Source organism: Melanerpes formicivorus, unplaced genomic scaffold (assembly GCF_026170545.1).
Source record: "Melanerpes formicivorus ecotype bairdi unplaced genomic scaffold, bMelFor1.0.p_v2 SCAF_10, whole genome shotgun sequence".
Taxonomy (NCBI): Eukaryota; Metazoa; Chordata; class Aves; order Piciformes; family Picidae; genus Melanerpes; species Melanerpes formicivorus.
The window spans coordinates 13336565-13358034 of record NW_027142362.1 but is presented as its reverse complement, the minus strand read 5'-3'; the positions used below and the strand labels follow the sequence as shown (position 1 = coordinate 13358034).

Here is a 21470-nt window from a genome sequence, read left to right as displayed (position 1 = left end):
TGTGTGGAATGTTTTCTGGCTCGTAAGCCAGTGTTACTCATTATACCTATTTCGCTCCTTGAGACGCAGAAAAAGGCACCAAACCCAAAAAATAAAGGGAGGACAAAGAATTGTTTGTTCCCTTTCTAGAGTTCAAGCCATGAGGCCCTGGGCCATGCTGATCTTATATTTTGGCTTGGATACTAGAAAAAAAATGCTGCACTGTCATGTTTTGATTACCAAAGCACACTTTGGCCTGGTTCCCCCAGTGTGTGTCTCTGTTCTAGGGTTATTTTGTTCCGTGCCCAGCTGGGATAAGGTGCTGTTGTGAGTGAGCATTTTGGTGCATCCATGGCTGCCAATGCATGTGTTTCTACAACAGGTCTAGAGCAGCACTGAAGGTGGCCTCTACCACCTTCATATGTTTTCTTCTAAACGTTTTAACTTCTGAAAAGCCTGACCTGCTTGACAAGCTGGAACTCAGCAACAATCTGCTTTCCTGTTCTATGTAACAGTGAAGTGCAGCTGCAGCTCCTGCACCAGCACCTTTCTGGTAAGCTGTTTTCTCAGCAGCTGGCTCAAGAAGTTGTACTCCCACATGGTAGCAGTTATCATCAGCAAATGAATTTACCTGTGAATCCTTGTCTCCCTAAAGTGCAGTCACTGCCAGCATGCCTCTTAGAACATGGTTTAAATTCTGAGCTTCATGAAGCTTTTAACCTGCAGTTAGTAGACCGCTATGATTTTGGTTGTATGCCAGAAGATAATCCCCAGGGCTGTAGTAAACAATATTTTTTAGCTTTTCACACTATTTTGCATCCAGGTAAAAGGGGAGGTGGGTGCTAAACACAAGTAAGTTCCCTTTCAGGGACTAACATGACTTTTATTTGGTTGCAAGTGAAATCTGTGATTCGGTCCAGCCTGGCCAACAGGGCTTTCTTCTTTGTGCCATCTTCTGGTTGAAGAGCTTCAAAGCACTGATGTTGCCAACTGCTCAGTGCTCTGTAGCCACTGTCAGGGCACGCACCCTCACCAGGGAGCTGTCTCAAAGGATGAGATGAGTGGAAGCTGCTGAGCATTGCACAGGATCTGCTTTACTCTCCATTGGTAAGGGAAACTGAAGTTTTAGCTGTAGGCCCCAAGCTCGTTGAGCATCTGTGAATGAGTAAAGGATTTTTTGTTTCATTTAACTTCTGTCTCATTATTAATGTGGTTTACACTCAAAATTTCAGAAGATACCATGTCAGAAATGTCCTAGTTAGTGCATTTGCACTAATTAGTGCCCTCAGGGAGCCATTTGCATGCAGGAAGGAACAGAGGACAACAGGGATTTCCTGATCTGTTGAAGTCCAGTCACTTGGGGTTGCAGGAAACCACATCACATAAATTGTTTAAGCTCAGCATATTACTAATCAATCCTGCCTGTCCCATCTCAACATTATGGTTAATGCGTACTTCCAAGCAGAGAGGAGGTCCTTGATCTCACCTAACAGCCTGCTTTTGCCCCGTGTCTGCTGGAGGAGGAAGATGATACAGTCATCTAAGCCTTTTCATTCTGTGTGCCTGGTTTTTAGCTTTTATTACTGCAACTTTTCACCTTTAGCTTGCCAAATTCTTCTCAAGTGAACTAACTTTCAGGATCTATCTTTTGTTCTCACCTGTCTTGAACTTCAGCCTGGATTTGCCATGTCACAATTCTATCTGTGCTTAGCATTCTGACAAGCATTTATTGTGTTAAGGAGATAGTTAATTATTTATTTTTAGTGAATAGAAGATATTGCATCAGTCTGGATTGAAGCTATTTTGTGTGTTGCTTCTCTCTAGCTGGCTGAATGCCCTTTCCCTTCCCCCTCTCCTCTTTTACATGGCAGTGCACAGAAAGATGATTGATGGAGTGTCACCAGCACGTTGTCAAAGGCTGGAGTAGATAAATGGGCAAGAAACAGCAGCCTGCTCCCCTTCATGTGTGATTGTTTGAAGGAGGGCTCATATTTTCACAGAAATTATATCCTGCTGCCCTGGATTCCCCCAATCAGCAATTGAAGAATGTGATTCATATCTGAGATTGAAAGGTGCCAACCACAAAGAGCCAGTTTATTACTTGGGACAACTGCCTATCACTTGACCAACAGCACTCACCCTGAGGCCTGGTTCAGTCAGGCTGCTGTCCTCCTTAGTGATATGGATTTGTGCCACCAGTTAACATTTAAACCTCTCTTTCTTTGTATTTGCAGACACAACTAGTTATGGCATAGACCCAATGGCCAGAAGATCTGGCTTTTCCACTGGGGTGACACTGGCCAATTTGCCTATGCTGCATGGCATAGCCACATGTGACCCAAAGCAGCTCAGAACCTTCAAAAAGGCTTTTTTTGTGGCTGGCTTTGGTCACAAATTTATCCTTGATCTGTGCCTCAGTTCCCCATCTGTGAAGTGGGGGCAGCAATACTGGTAGTTTCCAGACTGGCCCTTGCTGTGGGTTGTTTCCTAGCAGAAATGCTAGGAATGCAATTTATAAGAGAAATTTATCAAAGACTGGTCTGAATCCTGGCTGGGGAAAAATAATCAAACCCAGTGTATGATTGTTTTCTGCATTTTCTTGAAGGTAGACGTTGCCAGCATTTCATAATCAGCCATTCTGGTCCAAAAAGACACTTCAGCGTTGTTATTTGTAGTCCCCAGTAGTGGCCTCCATTAAAAGGTTTGAATGTGGCGAGAATTAGGCCTTTCACACCAGCCTATCTGTGTCTACCAGAAGCACACACCTGGCTCTCGTGAGCCCCTGTTCCAAGGGCTAGATGGAGCCCATTTTCCTGATTATGTAGGGAACAGCTGTTCTTCCAAGTTTATTCTCTTTTCAGTGGCTCTGATCTCAAGCCTGTGTCCAACAAGCTGAAAGGTGCATTTAAATGCTTCTTGAAGCAGGAGCATTTTCATGTGCAGCTGGGAATCGCAGCTACTGCTCCTGTTTTTTAATGTTTTTAAAAAGCAAAATAATAAAGAAATTAATACTTCTTACCTGGCTGCTGAGGAGTGATTACCTCTGGCTTGCTCACCCAGTCCAGCTGTGTGTCCACTTGTCTCTCTTGTCACGACAAAGGTCTGTGCTTCTTAGAGGTGTAGATGTTTTACTTGATAAAGACTGGTGACAGGCTGGTGTCTAGTTAAGAGATTGCTGAACATAACTAGTCCTACCTTTTATGTTCTGTGAGTTAGTCTGTGACGTATTTTCAGACTTTTAGGGAGGTTTTGCGGAAGACATGAATGTAAGTTTGTCTCTGCTCTGGGTGCAATCTCAAGGGAGATTGTGGTTCTGCATTTACAAAACTTTGCTGTGTTTTAAGGAGTATGAGGTACACCCTCAAAATGTGAATCCAGTTGAGAGTGCTGCTGCTGTCTTTGTTAACCTGCTTTTCATTTGCTTTCTTTTTGGTTTTGGGACAGTTTGGTTTTAGGTCATAGTTGTGACCAATACCCAGCAAATTGCTCTTTTGTTCTCTGCATTCATTTCCTCAAGTCCAGAAGACAGTGTCTGCCTTTGTAAGGCAGGTTACATTTTTTTGTTGCCCCAGTGAATTCTTCCTGGACTGGATACTGAAAGTAAAGAGAGGAAAAAAAGAAACTTCCTAATGCATGCCCATGCTTGATACTGGCAGAACTTGTACAGTTCACAGGCTGTGTTCATTTTGCAGCCAAGCCAGGGTCTCTTTGAGTCATGGTGTGTGGGCCATGAGCAGCCTCATCTTCTATGCTAACTAAAGCCTACATGGCTGGAAGAGCTTCTTGCTCTTTGGCAATTTGTATTCATTTGTTCTCCAAGAAAATGAGGCTTCGGGGAGGACTTTTACTACACACCTTACAATGTTACCTTGCACTGACTCAAGGTACAGTTTCTATGCCTCCCCTTTCACTTCTGCTGCTGGGACAGCAGTAGGTTGGATATTTGGAATCTCATTTTCTTGGGGGGGGGAAAGACCAAAAAGAAAAGATTGTGTAACAATTAATGATTTGTTACTGTGTCTGGGAGCCACTGTGCTGCAGGACTTTGTCCTAATGGTGCTTTCACAAGAAAGAACTAATTTGACTAACTTTATTAATTCCAGTTTCTTTTAAGTTTGCTCATCGGTAATTTAATGCAAGATGCTTCAGCTGAAGAGGCCATGTCAGGACAAGGAAGAGCAGAGGGAAAGTGCCAGGAATCATTAGTGTTTATTAACCACTGCACTCATCAATCTTGACTAAGAGCACAGCCCATTTGTTCTGGACTGGTGGACTGAGATACAGAAATATCATTAACAGTGGAAAATGCTTCCTTTCAGGTCAGCCTATAATGGTCAGGCATTCAGACAACACCTACACCTCCATCACCAAATATTATCAGCATTTAACTTGGTCTCCTCACAGTCCAGCCCGATCTGACAATGCTCAGCAGCCGCATGGAAGGAAGAAGCCCTGCCACTAGCCAGCCATAGCATCAATTAACAAATACGCTATTTTCCTTCCAGTAAACAAGACTGAAAGGTTAAGTGTTGTTGCAAAGGGCTTTTTTTAATGGCTTTTCAAATTATTAAATGATTAATACTTATGTGCTTTGCTGGATCAGGCCTGGCACTTTGTGCTGGCAATATGTACACCTCAGCAATTCTTGGAACATCGAAATGGAAAGGCTTCTTTGTTTAGACAAAGAGTTTAATAACCAATTTCAGCAACTGCAAGGCATTGAGCTGGTGACTCAAAGCTCTGACCTATGAATCGGGGCTGAATGAATGCCTCCCAAAGGTTGGAGGAGGGAGTAGTAGTACATCTGCCAGGTTTCTAATGAGAAATATGACCCCTGCCCAGACCACTTGTGGTCATTAAGGATCGCATTTCACTTTCAGATGCGTTTGCTTGCATCCTACCCAAATTGCAACTTGAGTAGTTACATTCTGCTTACTAAAATATCCCTGTGGTTTAATTGGAGAAGTTGTTTCCCATCCCCTCTTAAAAGCTTTGTTGTATAATGCTGTGGTGCTATTGTAGCGTGTGCTGTGTAACCTACAGAGCACACATAGAACCCGCCAGGAGAGCTACAGTTGCTACAGTAGCAAATCAAATTAGGGGGGAAGTGGCATCTTGGGAATCCAGTCCAGCATTGTGCCCCCATTTGAGTCTCTCGCCACCCTTGCAAAGCATGTGACAAACACTGTCACGCTGCAGAGGCAGGATTTCTGCATTTATTTTGCACATATGTAAATCACTGCATAAGGCAAAGCATCCAGAGTCTGTTGCAGTGAGCACGTTGGGCTTAGTGTTGTGATGGCAAAGCCTGGAAACAAGCAGTGATTTGAAAACATGGCATGGGTGTTGAGACAGATTGTGTGTGTCATGACTTTTTGTAGATAAGATTTAGGTATTTTATGGGGAAAGGGTTTTACTGGATGACATTCAATGATAGAGGGGATAGAAAGAGATTGCAGTTTAATTAAAATTCTAATCCCAAGTTTGACAATTTTTCTTGCCAGGTCAGCAGCCTGCATGTTCTGTTTGTGATTCCCCTGAATTAAATGGACTGACAGTCGTCATCTTCTTCAGAAATGCCTGTAAATCCAGCTAAAAATTAACAAACATCAATATGTTTCAGAGCAGCTTTGAGTAGGGATATGTCACAACAGCAGTTTTCCATCAGTGTACATCCAGGAGCCTTTCCTAAGCACCAATTTAGTCCTCTGCTGCCAGCGCTCAAACACAAATAAGAAAACCCTTCTTCTGCGGTAGGAAATTGTGTTTACTGTCCTGTGCTGCTGGAATCTCACTGGCGTGTTCCTGTTTTCCAGGTAGTTAAACAGTGTGGCCACAAAGGTAGCGCGCTGCTTTTACCAGCCATGAGGCTTCCTTTGCTTTGTGCCTCCGTGATGCTGCTGAGTCTGTCCCAGTGCCGAGCTGTCAGCTTCCCTGAGGATGAGGACCCTATTAACGTTGTTGATTACCACTGTAAGTAATCTGCAGCTGCTGCTGACAACTAGGAAAAAGTTGCAATGTTTCTTGTATTTCTTTAATTTTGGGGTTGTTTGTGGGTTTGGGTTTTTTCCTTTAGGAAGTTTTTAAAAAGTCTGCCTTCATTTCAAATTGAAATGTGTTTACTGGCTTTGTGTCTTTAATAGAGCACTTAATCATTTTCTTAAAAAAGCAATCAGAAATACAGCAATAACTTCAGGAAAAAGAACATTTGCTGACATTAGCCATCCTTTTCTCATTTATATTCAAGACATTACCCAAGGAATTTAGTTTAAACCCTTCTACACCTAGTATATACAGCTAATCAATGCCATATATTGATTCTTTAGCTCTATAATCCTGAGTGATGGTGTAGCCCATTTTTACTTGCAGATTCAAGGCAATATCCAGTATTTAGAGGACGCCCTTCAGGCAATGAATCTCAGCACAGACTGGACTTCCAACTGATGTTGAAAATTCGAGACACACTTTATATTGCTGGCAGGTAATTTTCCTTCACTCACTTCATTAGATTAAAATTCTTTTCTCTTCTGGTTTTGCATTTATGTGTAAAATTCATTTACAAAACTCTGCAGAATATGATAAAAATTAGAACTGGGGAAGGACTTCCCAGAGAAATACATCATATCTATGGCCAGTGCATGAAAATTGGATTTGAAGGCTGCAGTTACTGTAGTTATGCTAAAACCAATGATCAAATACTCTTTTCCCTCTTTTATATTACTGTCCTGATAAAAACCTCTCCTGATCATTTTAAACTTGGACGGACACATCAAGGGTGTAGGAAGTGAGGATAACCTGCTTGAATTTTTACAGTCCAGATTAGTTTTCAACAGAATGGGAAGACAGAGGTGAATAGCTGGACATTGTAGGTGCTAAGGACCACACCAATAAAAATCAAGACCATCCCATGTTGCCTATGACCAACCTTCTCCGATTTGTATTAAACACAGAAAACCCATCAGCATCTCATGGAAGCTTCAAGTCTAACAAGGCAGTCTGAAAATAGATTTAGCTTATCAAAACAAGGACAATGAATTAAAGAATTTACTTGTGTCTTTTAATTCTTTGCAAACAGGGACCAAGTTTACACTGTAAACTTAAATGAAGTTCCAAAATTGGAAGTTACTCCAAGCAAGGTGAGTAACTAGAGGTGCTGGAAAGGCAAAGGTGTTTTCTTCGGGTTCATTTTTGTTACAGATTGGTTTCATGGAAAGGAAATCAAATGTTCTTTTCTGATTTGATTTAACAGAAATTGACATGGAGGTCAAGGCAGCAAGACAGAGAGAACTGTGCTATGAAAGGCAAACACAAAGTAAGTTTAGCACATACATTATAGAAACCCAGCGCTAATATTTATTCTGTGTGTGAAGGCTGTGATTGATACATCTTACTCTCTTTTTCAGGATGAATGCCATAACTTCATTAAAGTCTTTGTTCCAAGAAATGATGAGATGGTGTTTGTCTGCGGAACAAACGCGTTTAACCCTATGTGCAGATACTATCGGGTAAGAATATGGAAAATGCCTTTAATCTGTTCCTGGGTTTGCCTGCACCAGTTATGCTACATAGCAAACACATCCAGTGTGATTGGAGAGTGCTTCAAGGTGAAATAAAAACAGACAGAAGCCAATGTGCTGAATTTAGTTTTGCAGAAAGGCAATGTTTTGCTTTTGTGCCAGTGTACAAAATGGAAATGACACTATCGCCCATTTATTTTTCTTCTCTAGCTGAATACTTTAGAGTATGATGGGGAGGAAATTAGTGGTTTGGCCAGATGCCCATTTGATGCCAGACAAACCAATGTCGCCCTCTTTGCTGGTAAGAACTTTTTGCTTGTAATGAGTCTAAATGATTAATGGCATCAAAGGAGCCCGAGAGCTTTTAAAGCAAGCACAGGAAAGCCAGAGGTGTCTTGGTGCCCCTGCTCTTACATTTTTTTTAAAGGGCTTCCAAAGGATTAGAAGCTGACCTGTTAATAAATAGGTTACAGCAATTTGGGGAAGAGTGGCAATAAAGAAATGGGGAAAAATACAGGCTAGTCAGAATTCTGTAGATTATCAAAGGCCTCTTAATACCACGTTTTCAACTTATGTTTTAGATGGAAAATTGTATTCGGCAACAGTAGCAGATTTCCTGGCAAGTGATGCTGTTATTTATCGCAGCATGGGGGATGGATCTGCCCTAAGAACAATAAAGTATGATTCCAAATGGATAAAAGGTAATTTGGGGGGGTATGTTGCCATATACATGGAAAGTCTAATTTCAGTGGCACAGAGGGTCAGGTACTTCACAGACAACGTGCTTCACACGTGTTCTGCAGTGTTAGCATATATGTAGCTTTCAGTATAGTATGATTGCAATAACAAAGCAGTTTAATACAAACAGAGTGCTTTGGGTTTTTTGTTAATTGCATCAGTGAATAGACCTGCAGTTGCACAACACCTTAGCTGAAATGTGGTTTCTGTGATGCCTTTCTACATTCCACAAGCCAGCATTAAAGACTTCTTGTAAACTCCAGTGCACCCCTACTTGGGACATCCTAAAGGATTTGGAAGACTGGAGCTCATGTTACCTGTTATGGACCTGTGGAGAAGCCACCAAGTAGTTCTTTGAAGTAACCCTCTCCTTGTTCTTTCTTACAGAACCACACTTCCTCCATGCCATAGAATACGGGAACTACGTTTATTTCTTCTTCCGAGAAATCGCTGTAGAGCACAATAATTTAGGCAAGGTGGGTACAGGCACAGCCAGCTGCCAGGGAGCCATGACTTGTATCAGAATGAGATAATCCTAAACCAGCATCACTAACAAGCATAGTTTACGATATGAAGCAGAGGCCAGTGCAAAGTTTGCATGGTTTTCCTGGCCTTGTCATTTATGGGGCTGGGTGTGAAGAGAAATAGAACAGAGCATTCTTCAACCAAAAAGTTGTTTCTGTTCCCCGTGCCTTGCTGGTGGACAGGCTCGCTACAGGTATCTGAGTATCACTTTTGCCTCAGCGTTGCTGTTGCCTTAACGCTTGTAGCAAGTAATGGAAAATCTGAGGGGTTTTTCATGCTTATTAAAGAAACAAAAGAAAACGACACAAAAGAAGAGTTTCAAAGAACTTTCTCTAATGTCCCTGGATATTGAATAATTCAGTCATGCCAGTACAGAGTATAATACTCATTGCCTCACCATGGAAGGGTATTCTATAATAAATTATTAAATCCTTTACACATGGTTAATTAAAGTCTTTAAATCTCACTAACAATATGATTTTGAAGGGCAAAAAAGGTGGGGACAAGCTTCAAAGCTGCGTTTGCTTGGTGATACATTAAGATGCCTGTGCACTACAAGCTAAACAGCTTGCTTTCATCCTTTCTGTGCAAATAAATGCAGCTTCCTGTTCACAGAGTTCTCTTTGGTGTAGCTCAGAAACAAGTACTGTTTTCCTTGTGTCTCTCAAGCCTCTCTCCCTTTTCCTTCTTTTTTTTCTGCCCTTCACAGGCTGTGTATTCCCGTGTGGCACGCATATGCAAAAATGACATGGGGGGGTCCCAACGAGTCCTGGAGAAACACTGGACATCCTTTCTGAAAGCTCGGCTCAACTGCTCAGTTCCCGGGGACTCCTTCTTCTACTTTGATGTTCTGCAGTCTATCACAGACATAATAGAAATCAATGGAGTCCCCACAGTTGTTGGTGTATTCACCACACAGCTTAACAGGTGAGGGATGAGCAACTCTACATCAAAGGCAGTTCTCTGGTTCTTTCTACACTGAGATTGGTGCCATTGTAGTCTGAGTTCTTGCAATTATTTGTCTAATTTACAGCATCCCTGGTTCAGCAGTGTGTGCTTTCAGCATGGATGACATTGAGAAAGTCTTCAAAGGGAGATTTAAAGAACAAAAGACTCCTGACTCCGTTTGGACAGCTGTACCTGAAGACAAAGTACCAAAGCCAAGGTAAAAGGTTCTTATTCCTGATGCCATAATACTGTCCTTGTAAAGAGCTACCTTAAATCAGCTGCACTCTTGAGTGTCTGTCAGGTGAAAACCAAAGCAGAGCTTTATGCTTCAGCCATAAGGGTGCTCGTTAGCTGCCTTCTCTCATTAACTAAAATACCAAGAGGAAAACAGTGTTGTTCTCCTTTCAGACCTGGCTGTTGTGCAAAACATGGGCTAGCAGAAGCATACAAAACCTCCATTGATTTCCCAGACGAAACACTCTCCTTCATCAAATCTCATCCTTTGATGGATTCAGCTGTTCCCTCAGTCACTGAGGAGCCCTGGTTCACCAAAACACGTGTCAGGTACCACACCATACAAAGTTAATGCATGGAAAAAGAGGAAAAAAGAAGACACACTGTTAATGATATGCCTTTTGGTCTTGATAGATACAGATTGACAGCAATTGCTGTAGACCATGCTGCTGGACCCTACCAGAACTACACAGTCATATTTGTTGGCTCTGAAGCAGGAGTAGTACTTAAAATCTTGGCAAAGACCAGGCCTTTTTCTTTGAATGACAGCGTGTTACTGGAAGAGATTGAAGCATATAATCATGCAAAGTAAGTATTACCAGAACACCCAAGCTCTTCATCTAGTCCATGGTATCTAGCTAAAAAACATTACGGTAAACAAAAACCAACTCATTATCACCAGCAGCACCACTTGTTTGTTATTTCACAGTGTTCCTCGTGTTGAATAACCTGAAAATATTTGGTCACTTGGCATTTTGCATGGGTTGAGTGAACAACCGAATTCCGCTCCTGTGACGTCAGTGATACACTCCAGTTCCTCTGCAAACAGATACACTTTTTTCCTGAGTATAAAATGTCAGAACTCTCTGCTGCTGTTAAAAAGAAATGATGGGAGCTTATCTTGAGGGTTTCCTAAGAGTGACCAATAATGTGTAAACTACAGCTAATCATTTTAAACTTGTTTATTCTGGCGCAAAGAATTTGGGAATGTAAGCATTCCAATTAGACTCTACAGGCATCCAATACAGGACTCATGTTCTGCTCTGTTGAGATATTTATGCCAGCTGAGAGAACAAAGAAAATGGATTTGGATGTTTTTCCTACACAGTTCAGCAAACTTGTCACCTAACTGTAAATAAGAGCCAGAAGCTATCATTTGATAACCCATAGGTTCCTTTAGAATCACTCAGCAAAGACTAGTAAGTTACATTTCTGTAAGCAAAGGTCTCTTCAGTATCTATCTGTACTGCAGACAATAAATAAAATGTTTGAAGTGTAAGTGCTGCACAAAGTACTGTGGTTACTAAAATAATGGCATCCCATTGTGTTTGCTGAACAGGTGTAATGCTGAGAGCGAGGAGGACAGAAGAGTCATTTCCCTTCAGCTGGATCGAGACCACCATGCTCTGTTCGTGGCATTCTCCAGCTGTGTCATCAGAATTCCTCTGAGTCGGTGTGAGCGTCATGGGTCATGCAAAAAGTATGTCTCCATTCATTCCTCAGCTCCCCGTAAAGGAAGAGCACCAACATCACTTGGGAAGGAAGTAAAAAATGCATGATTTTGGGGTTTTTTTTTCTTCTGCAAGGGCGTGTATTGCTTCACGGGACCCATACTGTGGCTGGTTAGACCATGAGACATGTGGAAGAGTGACACCAGGCATGCTGTAAGTACTCCTTTTCTGATTGGCCCAACATTGCTACATACACTTCACAGACCACATGAACTCATGTCCTGTGCCTGTTCCTTTGCACTCCATGTTTTTAAGGTTTTTTGAATGCACTGTAGATGTAAGAGAACAGAACACTAAAGTCTGACCTAATTCTGCAATCTTTAAGTGAAGACTTGCTCTTAGTGGGAGTTCTACACGTGTGTGGGAGGACAAGGAGATCTGTAGGAAGAGAAGTTGGAAGCAGAAAGGCAAGAAATTGCTGCCTACAAATCTGAACAGCTCAGAGAGGACAGTAGACAGTATCTCCTCCCAGGCATGCTCATGGCCAGGCACAGTCAGCTGCAAACATGACAGCACAGGATTCACAGTGGAAGGAGGGAGATTTTGTCTTCATGCTGGAGCTTGGTTGATCTGTGTGCCTACTGAGGATGTTTTGCACAAGATCAGGTTTGTAATGTACAGTGTATGAGCAGCCGTACATCAAAAAGAGGCTTTTGTAGCAGGCCAGTGCAAACTTGAACTAGTATAATTGGATGGTTGTATCTAAAGCCAAGAAGAGCACACCCCATGCAGAAAACATGATGAAGCTGCTGGAAAATAGGGATTTTTTGTATGGTTTGTTTTTTTCCAATTCCTTGGCATAAGCACATGTATAGGGTTCTAAAGCCTGGCTATAACTAACATCTGCGTTTTATAAGACAATTGTCTGGGCCATACACTAGCTCTCATGTATGTTTCCATTTGCTGCCTGCCAAAAACAAGTGAAAATCACCATTTGTTTCCCTGCTAATACTGTTAATTGCAGGTTCTCTCTGTTTGTTTCATACAACCACAGCACCGGAGGATATATGCAAGACGTGGAATATGGCAACACAGCACAGCTTGGGGACTGCCACGGTAAGGCTTAGTCACTGCTGCTCATTTGTAATGTCCCAGCAGTAGTCTGTGGCCACACCTCACTGTGGATGTTAAATTTGTGATGAGCTTTTCAGTAACATGATGAACGTATCACCTGCTGTTACTGTGAATGTTCACAAAGCTGAGCTTTCGGTCCTGGGTGGCAGAGTTTTGTCTTTCCTTCACCAGTTTGCAACTATTTGGGGTCTACAGCAAAGTATTGAAGAACTTACTTTTTGTAACCAGTAATACTTTGGTTTTGTTTTCCATTACTCAGGTTTGAGATCTTTTTGCTTTCTTTTGGTTACTTTTTACTGATTACTTGTTCCTTTAATTCTTTTAGAAATTTTGCCTACTACAGCTACACCAGATTACAAAATATTTGGCGACCCAACATCTGGTTAGTTTTGTTTAATTTTTTGAATTAATGACCTTTACTTTCCTTCAGTTCAGCATTTTCAGCCCTTTTTTCCTTCCTTTTGCACAGTTGGCAGTCCTCCATTTTTGTGCTTTTACTCATGTTCCCACTGATGGTAAAGATAGTCAGACTCTTCTCACTCAGCACTTCACCCTGTGTAGCCGCATGTTAACAGCTCATTATTTATTGAGACATCTTTTATTAAAGAGCCTGATTAACATAGATGACATCTTCACTGCACGAAAGTCCACTAAGCTTTACTCTTTATCCCCAGCCATGCATTTGTGAGTGCCCCTATTGGTCATCTCTTGTAGATGAATGGCAGAATTTCATCATCTTCCTCCTTCCCTCTCCTCTCCTCGTTTCCTTCTTTCCCAGCGAGCTTTTTGCACAAATACACATTCTCTACAATGTGTATTTCTATATTTTTGAAATGTTTTAAGTAGATTGTGCTAATGGAAAAAAATTAACGTCACAAGCTGCGTAGCTGAATGAGGACTTGTGTAGACAAAGGTGCCTTAGAAAATACTTCATGCATTGTTGTCAGATGAACTTTCACATCCTTTTCTCCTTCAGTGGGTTTTCTGATAGCATTCTCACCGGCAGCCGCTGGTGTTTCTAGAGGCAGGACCCAGTGCTCCTGTGCTGAACACAAAAGCAGAACCTCTGTTGACTTTGACAGAAGCAAGACTGAGCCCTTATTTTCCAGTCTTTGCTCCTGGAACTTGGGTCTCTGCTTTCAAACCCATGGTATATTTCTGACTGACAAATGTAATCTATGTGTATGCTAGATTTGTAAGAGGGAAATTAGAACATTATTTTGTGTTTTGCTTTCTGATGTTTGAACTTCTGGAACTTGATGAGAAGTAATGTTTGAGACAGATGTTTTCCAGTTATATTTACCCATAATATAAGTTAGAGACTTCCTTAGGAAAGCAAAACAAAACCGTTCCACGGGAACGCTGCCTCACTTGCAGGAGTGTTTAGTTTATCAGCTGAGTTTTCAAAGTGGTACGTTAGGACACAGATACAACTCAACCTTACTCTCAGTTCCTGAGTGAGTGTGCTTTTGAAGTATGCTTCTCAAGCCATAGACATTTAGGCCTAAACCTACTAGGACAGTGAATACAAAACATTTGAGTGTGCAAAGTAGGCTTTGGATTGTAAATCCAGTTTGATGTATTGCCTCCTTGTGTGCATTTTCAGGTAGGCTGTGGTGGTTCTGTTCGGCAAACCTCCTACAGAGGTGCCAGAATCTGTGCACCATTGTTCCTTGGGAGCCATTACAAAATAGGAGTTAAAAACATTCCTTTCATCCCCACCTGCAGAAATGGCTCGCTCAGCAGTTCCTGGCATATCATAATAGCACTAATGGAGCTGATCTGGTTTCTCAGGCGTAACCTGTCATGAGTGTGTATCTTTCCAAGTAACAACTTTTTTTTTTAAAGATGTTTAAAAGGCAGCCAAGTGTGTTGTCTCCAGTGAAGAATATAGCAATTAAGTATAATAAGTTGTGCTTTTGAATGCCACCAGTTGCTTACTTTAACTTTCGCACTGCTTTCATGTTTGACTTGTTCTCTGGCTTTCTGGCTATCAGCTGTTGATGTTTCAATGTGGTTTTTTTTTGTACTTAAAGTTTTGAACCAATTGATTTTAATCAGCCCTCTGTACGTGTGCAGAGTACAGGGGAGTCGCATTTTGCTCTGAGATGCAGCTCCCATTAAATGCTGTCTCCAGCTATAGCTTAGATGTGCCATGAAACAGTGAGGAAAGGCTGACTGTAATACACATTAATAAAAATCTGTTTGCCACCACAGACATGGAGTTCTCCTCAGCTTCCATTACCACAATGGCAAGTATCCCAGTTATATCACCTAAAGTGATTGGTTCCTGGAAACCTAAAGTGACTGGCTCTCGGAAATTTGTAGTTCAAGATGACCCAAACACTTCTGATTATTCTGATCCATTATCAGGTGTCCCAAAGGGTAAGGCCTTACCAGGGAATACAGTGCAGCTGAATGGAAACCTGATAGTCTCAGCATTGTCTAAGGCTTAAATGTAACAACCATGGTTGTTGGGCTGTATTTTACACCCATTTCCTGTGAATATGCAGACAGTGCAATCATGTTTTTCATACCTACTTATCCGGTGTACAAAGTGCTGCCTAGAGCTTATAATGGGAAACACAGATGATAATAAGCTCAGCCTTTTATTCCTGGGGTGCTCCAAAGCTCCCATTAAAATCAGTGGGAGTTGTGAGTTTCGGATGCATTAGAGAAAAAAACACATTCAAGATTTTTCCGTACCTCTGGTGGTAGTTTGAAAACCAGTCCTGTTAGGATAAGACTTAGTTCTCATGAAAGGTTGCTTACAAGAGCTTGAAGTTTTGGTTTAGGGGAGAGTTTTGGGGGTGACAGGGGACAACAGAAAACAAAGCACAGCTCCATGACAGATCCATGTGTTAAATTAGACATGACCCAAACATACCCGCAGCTTGTTTTTGAAGAACGTGGGTTGGATCTGAGTAAAGATGTGCTGAATTTCCATTCTCTGGATATGAGCATCTGTTTACAGATGGTCTAATGCATAGAGAGACACAGAAACAGGTTTTAAGCCAACACAAAAAGAAACATTCTGCATGTAATTCATCTTTCTGTAGTCTTTCTTCTTTCAGCTAAGTGAACCTTTGATTAGGCTCTTAAGGGAACAAAGACTTTGGTAGAACAATTGCTGTCAACCAAAGAACCAAGAAGCTTTCATCTCCCATAACCAAACCTTAAGTCTCCCTCAGTACACAGAATAGCCAGGTGACAGACATGTTTGCACATTTCTGTATGTACTGAAAATCTCACCAGCCAAAATCCATTTGTGTACCATTCACCAAAACATATCAGGTTTCCTATCAGCCATTATGGCAGTGCATTTGACATTTTTATTTGTTACAGTTGTTTTCCATTTTGCTTTAAGATTTTGTTATCATTTGCTCATTGTTCTGAGTTACATTTTGTGTCGTAGCCATTAGTGAACTTCACTCATGTTTTCCTCCTTCTTCTGCACAGTGCCATTAAAACCTATAACCCTGAACATTAACAATGTTCAAAGGCCTTGCCTCTAACAAAAGTGAATTGGTTCCTTCTCTCTGCTTTTTCATTTTAACATCCCTTGGGATAGTTAACAGAATTACTTTCATTAAAAACTAACAGTCTTAGCTGCAAAATGTCTGTGGTTGCTTTAAAAATCTCAAAAGAACAAAAGGAGCTTGTTAATACACAAAGAAAGAACTAATCCCATATTCAACTTCTTGGTTTAAGCTAAAAGTTTTCTAAATTTTAACATTCTCTAATAACTTAACCTTGGAAGTTGTTGGAGTTGTTTTCAATGTTATGTCAATATTGATGGTATTAGCTAAAAACTAAATAAAAACATTAGTGCTCTAATAAAATGATATAATCTTGAACTTTCAAACAATACACTTCCAGAAGGCAGGGAGTGCCACTGTAGGGCCAGCAACATTTGGATGCATTAGTTTGGAAGTTTTGCACCATGTAACATTCCCATGGTTACAACAATGCAGTGTGTGCATTATGCAGTTTCACACAACATTTGCATAATCCTGTCTCTCTTTTGATACTGATTTATGAGTTGGGCAGAAAATTGAGAGAGAAATCCATCCATGAGTTATTAATTGCTGTCTAGCCCAGCAGCACCTTCTAACCTCAATTTTCCAGCAGAAATCATTAATGTTAATAACATACAGGCCCCTGTTTTTGAGCCTTAAAGGAAATCTGGGGACAGGCTAAACTGAACATAATATGAGGCAAGATGTTTCAACCAGCATTCCTTATTATCAAAGAAAATGGACAGTCTTCAGTTAGTCTGATCACTGCTCACACAGTTGTTGATAACATCATTTGCCTTCACCGGTACTGTGGATTGCAGGATCCCACTGGGTCACACTAAGGCTAGAGACAGAGCACTTGCAGACACTTAGCAGGCACTTCCCTGAGGGAGGCTGCATTCTTCTGAAGCATGTGGGTCTGAAGTACATGTAGATTTATCCTGTGCTGCATGTCTTTTGCAGGTGTGAGGTGGGAAGTGCAATCAGGAGAGTCCAACCAAATGGTGCATATGAATGTCCTAATCACTTGTGTCTTTGCCGCCTTTGTGCTGGGAGCCTTTATCGCGGGCGTGGCCGTGTACTGTTACCGGGATATGTTTGTGCGCAAGTCCAGAAAGATCCACAAGGACGCGGAGTCGGCGCAGTCCTGCACGGACTCCAGCGGCAGCTTCGCGAAGCTGAACGGGCTGTTTGACAGCCCTGTCAAGGAGTATCAGCAAAACATTGACTCGCCCAAGCTTTACACAAACCTCTTGACTAGCCGAAAGGAGCTGCCACCAAACGGCGATACTAAGTCCATGATGATGGACCACAGGGGCCAGCCTCCGGAATTAGCTGCGCTGCCAACTCCTGAATCTACACCAGTTCTTCAACAAAAGACTCTGCAGGCTATTAAGAGTCAGTCAGACAAAGCACACGCTAACCTCAACGCTTCACGGAAGGAAACCCCGCTAAAAAGCCCTCAGTTTTTCCCTTCCAGTCCTCCACCCCACTCTCCTCTAAGTCATGGACATATTCCTAGCGCCATCGTCCTTCCCAACGCTACCCACGATTACAACACTTCTTTCTCGAATTCTAATGCGCACAAGGCAGACAAAAAGATGCAACATATTGATCATCCACTTACAAAAACGTCCAGCAAAAGAGACCACAGGAGATCTGTTGATTCCAGGAACACTCTGAATGATTTTCTGAAACACTTAAATGAAACTACTAGTAATCCCAAAGCAATTATGGGAGATATTCAAGTGACCCACCAGACTTTAATGCTGGATCCAATGGGAAATATGTCTGAGATCCCACCTAAGGTTCCCAACAGGGAGGCGTCTTTATACTCTCCTCCATCAACGCTTCCGAGAAACAGCCCCACAAAGCGAGTGGACGTTCCCACCACTCCTGCAGTACCAATGACCTCTTTGGAAAGGCAGAGAGGTTATCACAAAAATTCTTCACAAAGGCATTCAATATCTGCCCTTCCTAAAAACTTAAACTCACCAAATGGTGTTTTGCTATCCAGACAGCCTAGTATTAATCGTGGGGGGTACATGCCTCCCACGACAGGCACAAAGATGGACTACATGCAAGGGACGCCTGTCAGCGTTCACCTCCAGCCTTCCTTGTCCAGGCAAAGCAGTTACACGAGCAACGGCACCCTTCCTCGTACAGGAATAAAGAGGACATCCTCCTTAAAACCTGACGTCCCACCAAAACCCTCATTCGTTCCTCAGACAACTTCAGTCAGACCACTGAACAAATACAGCTACTAAGGACATGTCTGTGCTAAAATTGAGCGTGGGATTGACCTGTACAGGTTGTGAGGTGATGTTGTGGTAGACACGTAAGACAGAGACTTGCTTGTTAAAGAGAACAAAGTGGCCAAAGAAACTGTCTCTACTTAAGCAACATCCGTGTCTTGCCACAGGTAGCTATAGCAAGACTTCATGTACTTGCTAAGAGCAAGCAACAACAGAAAAAACAAAGGAAAGTGCTGGTCATTACATTTCTTTTGTTTGGAGCTAAGGAGAGATGTAGCACAATGGGGTGGGGGCTACTTTACTGTTCTAAATAGCTTAAAAAAAAGTTATTGGGAAAAAAGTCAGTAAGCAAATACTTGAAAAATGGGTTCCATTTTAGACTGCCATTAAGCGTGGTCCTTCCCATTAAATGTGAACATTTTAATATGTATGCATTCACCTTGCCTCTTGCACAAATGTCAGAAAATGGTAATGTCTCAATGACTATCTGGGTTAATAATCAATTTGCTGGAATTCAGTCTCTGGCCCAACTGTAGCATTATTTTTTTTCTCTCCATGTGTGTGGCATTTTGTTTGTGCCACAGATAAAGCTGTGCGTGTGTGTGGATGTGCGTGTGTACTGTACACACTAGGATGTGCTTAGATTCCCATTGCATCTTTTATGCTATGGAATTGTTTACATTGAGCATGACTGAACAAACAGATGACTCTGCCTTCTGCAGCCCATTGGGTTCAGTTTGGAGACAGCTAAGGATGAACTGCGCATCTCTGCCAGACTTCTGAATTAAATAGCCACCCAGTGAAAGAGTGCAGGTATGGTTAATACTTCATAACTCTGTTATGCTGCTATTGATTCAGAGCTGTGCATTTCAAATCTAGTGTTTGGGGCTAGAACGGGGGAGTTTTACTGTGTTTCCACAGTGCCTCCATCCAATACCTGGCCCCTGTGAACTTGAGCCCCTGTACTTCTCATTGAGGGCAGCTAATAATCAATTCACCTGGCTAAGGCCTGTGTAACTGGAGGAGGTTATGTTTTTGTTGCATTTACTAATGCCCTACACCCTGATAGACTCTCGTCAATAAAAAAGAAGAAACATTAATTGGCCTGGCAGAAGCAGTCTGTGAAAACTCAACAGTAGTGCAATCAATTTGTTTTTGTTGTGTAATGTAAGGTTTTTTTCCAAAGTCATGCAGGTAATGACAATATTCTGTAAATATTATGTGTGAGTTTACCTGAATCTGTGCATTTTGTGCCTTATTCATGCAAATGATAAAAGTACTAAAAGAAATATAAATCTGTCAAGTGTTCTCACTATAGCACATATCTCCCGAGTGCCAGTTGTAAAACCTCTCAACAGCACCCAAAAAAAACCCCACAAACAAACAAAAAACTGAACAGCAAGAATAATTAATGGTAACTAAAGGCAGCCAACAATCCAAGAAGACAGCAGCGTTAAATCACCTTACCATGATAAACATTCCACTCCAGCTCTCCGAAGGATCAAACAGTTATAATGTGAAATCAAATGAGTTTTCTAGGGTAATGGAACACCTGCTAAAGTTGTGTAAGCTATTTAGTAGGTTTTACAGTATCCACTTGCAGCTGATGTTCCACACAGATGGCTAGTTTAGCTTACAAACTAGACACTACCACATTGTTTATCGAGCATAACTATAGAAATAACCACAGCAGAGGGATATTCATGAATTAGCAGGACAGATAACTGCAATGGGTTTCAGAGACGGTGGAGATTTATATTATGTGTTGGAGAGGGAGAAAAGGTTAGTCACTGAAAACTGGATCTCTGTTACAGAACAAAGAATAAAGGACAGAAGTAGTCATTTTTTTCTGGTAAGGCTGTAAGGGGACATTTATTTCCTGAGACCTCTGGATCCAAAATCAATGATCTCTCTTCCTAAACACTTCTGTCTTGCAACTAAACCACTACAGATTAATAACTATTAAAAATATACTCAGTTGTCAAAAGACACAAACTGATCCGAATTCACTTCACAAATATTAATACAGACTTGTGTGAAACCGAAAGATAAATGTATGTGAACCCTGATAACCTCCTGTAACATTGTGCTGCCTTGTAGATGGTAATGTGAGTTCTCTCAGTATTTATGTTGAAATTTCTAACATTCAACCTAGTCCTTATTCTGTTAATTTAATAATAAAAGATGCTTTATCCATTTGTGCAAAGGTAAACGCAGATTGTATCTTTTTTAATGGTACGGCATAAAAAAGAAGTAACCCTTAAATGAAGCTGCTCTATACTATAGAGTACTTTAACATGTATAGATATCTTGTAAACTTGTATTGTGGATGTGTAAATAATACGTTCTTTGGGTTTTTAACACCGCATGTAAAGTCAAAATAAAATATTCCGATGTACCGAGCGTCTGATTTCATTCTTGGTGCTGCTAGTTTGAGGTGAGTTGTGTTGGGTGTACAACAGAGGAAAAGCTCTGCTTACCTTTGATAGCTCTGTGAAGAAGGCACGGACATCCTCTTGTCAGCCTCGCAGGGCACTGCGGATGCACACAGGTGTCCCGTTTCCTTCACAGCCACATTCATGTTCTTGAGGGAGGGTGAGTGTCTGCAGATAACTTTCAGCCTCCTGCACTAAATATAAAACAGCAAAGTAATTGGCATGCAGTGGTGGAGTGTGGAACAGCATCAGGGGTGTCCGTGTCACACACCAAGATGCACTGCATCTGAAAATACTTACTGTATGCCCATATGAGGCCTCTGTTGGAGCTTGATGCAGGCTTCAGCCTGGGAACCATTTCTGTTAAGCTAAGACAAATACTGCTTTTGTGCAAATACAGTGCAGTTTGGAAAGAGGAGATTCTTCCTTCTAAAAGGTAGGCTACAAAAAGGCAGAGATAATTCCTGGCAAAATCAATTGCAGCCATATCCTACATAACAGGACATTCCTAAGTACTTACTAATGCTTAATAAACTGAAATTCACTTTTCAGGCAGACAGTAAAGCCCAACAGCAATACACATGTCGTATATTTAGTATGTGCCAACACTGCATGCAATTTTAAAATAATCAGGGTAATGTAGTATCAGAAAACAAATATAATGTATGCTTTTAATTAAAAGTTGATTTTAGATAATGGATAAAAATTGTTTATTATGAGATTACGCTGTCAGGGT

The 21470-nt window shown here is 41.4% G+C and overlaps 2 protein-coding genes across 19 annotated transcripts in view; one reads left to right on the top strand and one right to left on the bottom strand.

Moving 5' to 3' along the window:
• Window positions 1-20702, top strand: part of SEMA6D (semaphorin 6D) — a 150235-nt gene extending 129533 nt beyond the window's left edge. For 4 of the 13 annotated variants that reach the window (XM_068143793.1, XM_068143794.1, XM_068143804.1 and 1 more), the window contains 18 exons: window positions 5796-5952; window positions 6349-6460; window positions 7055-7115; window positions 7229-7291; window positions 7383-7484; window positions 7707-7797; window positions 8078-8197; window positions 8622-8710; window positions 9469-9686; window positions 9793-9924; window positions 10116-10271; window positions 10356-10529; window positions 11281-11421; window positions 11528-11605; window positions 12417-12508; window positions 12852-12908; window positions 14744-14911; window positions 17008-20702. In XM_068143793.1, the coding sequence (XP_067999894.1) occupies window positions 5844-5952; window positions 6349-6460; window positions 7055-7115; window positions 7229-7291; window positions 7383-7484; window positions 7707-7797; window positions 8078-8197; window positions 8622-8710; window positions 9469-9686; window positions 9793-9924; window positions 10116-10271; window positions 10356-10529; window positions 11281-11421; window positions 11528-11605; window positions 12417-12508; window positions 12852-12908; window positions 14744-14911; window positions 17008-18311 (3267 nt within the window). In that variant the 5' untranslated portion in view covers window positions 5796-5843 and the 3' untranslated portion in view covers window positions 18312-20702. Of the gene's footprint in view, window positions 1-5795; window positions 5953-6348; window positions 6461-7054; window positions 7116-7228; window positions 7292-7382; window positions 7485-7706; window positions 7798-8077; window positions 8198-8621; window positions 8711-9468; window positions 9687-9792; window positions 9925-10115; window positions 10272-10355; window positions 10534-11280; window positions 11422-11527; window positions 11606-12416; window positions 12509-12851; window positions 12909-14743; window positions 14912-17007 lie in introns of those variants that run through there. The other 9 variants (XM_068143795.1, XM_068143798.1, XM_068143800.1 and 6 more) reach the window with 9 other exon arrangements.
• LOC137443796 (uncharacterized) overlaps window positions 717-21470 on the bottom strand; it is a 113693-nt gene continuing 92939 nt past the window's right edge. For 3 of the 6 annotated variants that reach the window (XM_068143807.1, XM_068143808.1, XM_068143809.1), the window contains 3 exons: window positions 20780-20928; window positions 15414-15505; window positions 11416-13571 (listed from right to left, as the gene is read on the bottom strand). In XM_068143807.1, coding sequence (XP_067999908.1) covers window positions 13399-13571; window positions 15414-15505; window positions 20780-20928 — 414 coding nt within the window. In that variant the 3' untranslated portion in view covers window positions 11416-13398. Of the gene's footprint in view, window positions 1135-10159; window positions 10248-11415; window positions 13572-15413; window positions 15506-20779; window positions 20929-21470 lie in introns of those variants that run through there. The other 3 variants (XM_068143810.1, XM_068143813.1, XM_068143811.1) reach the window with 3 other exon arrangements.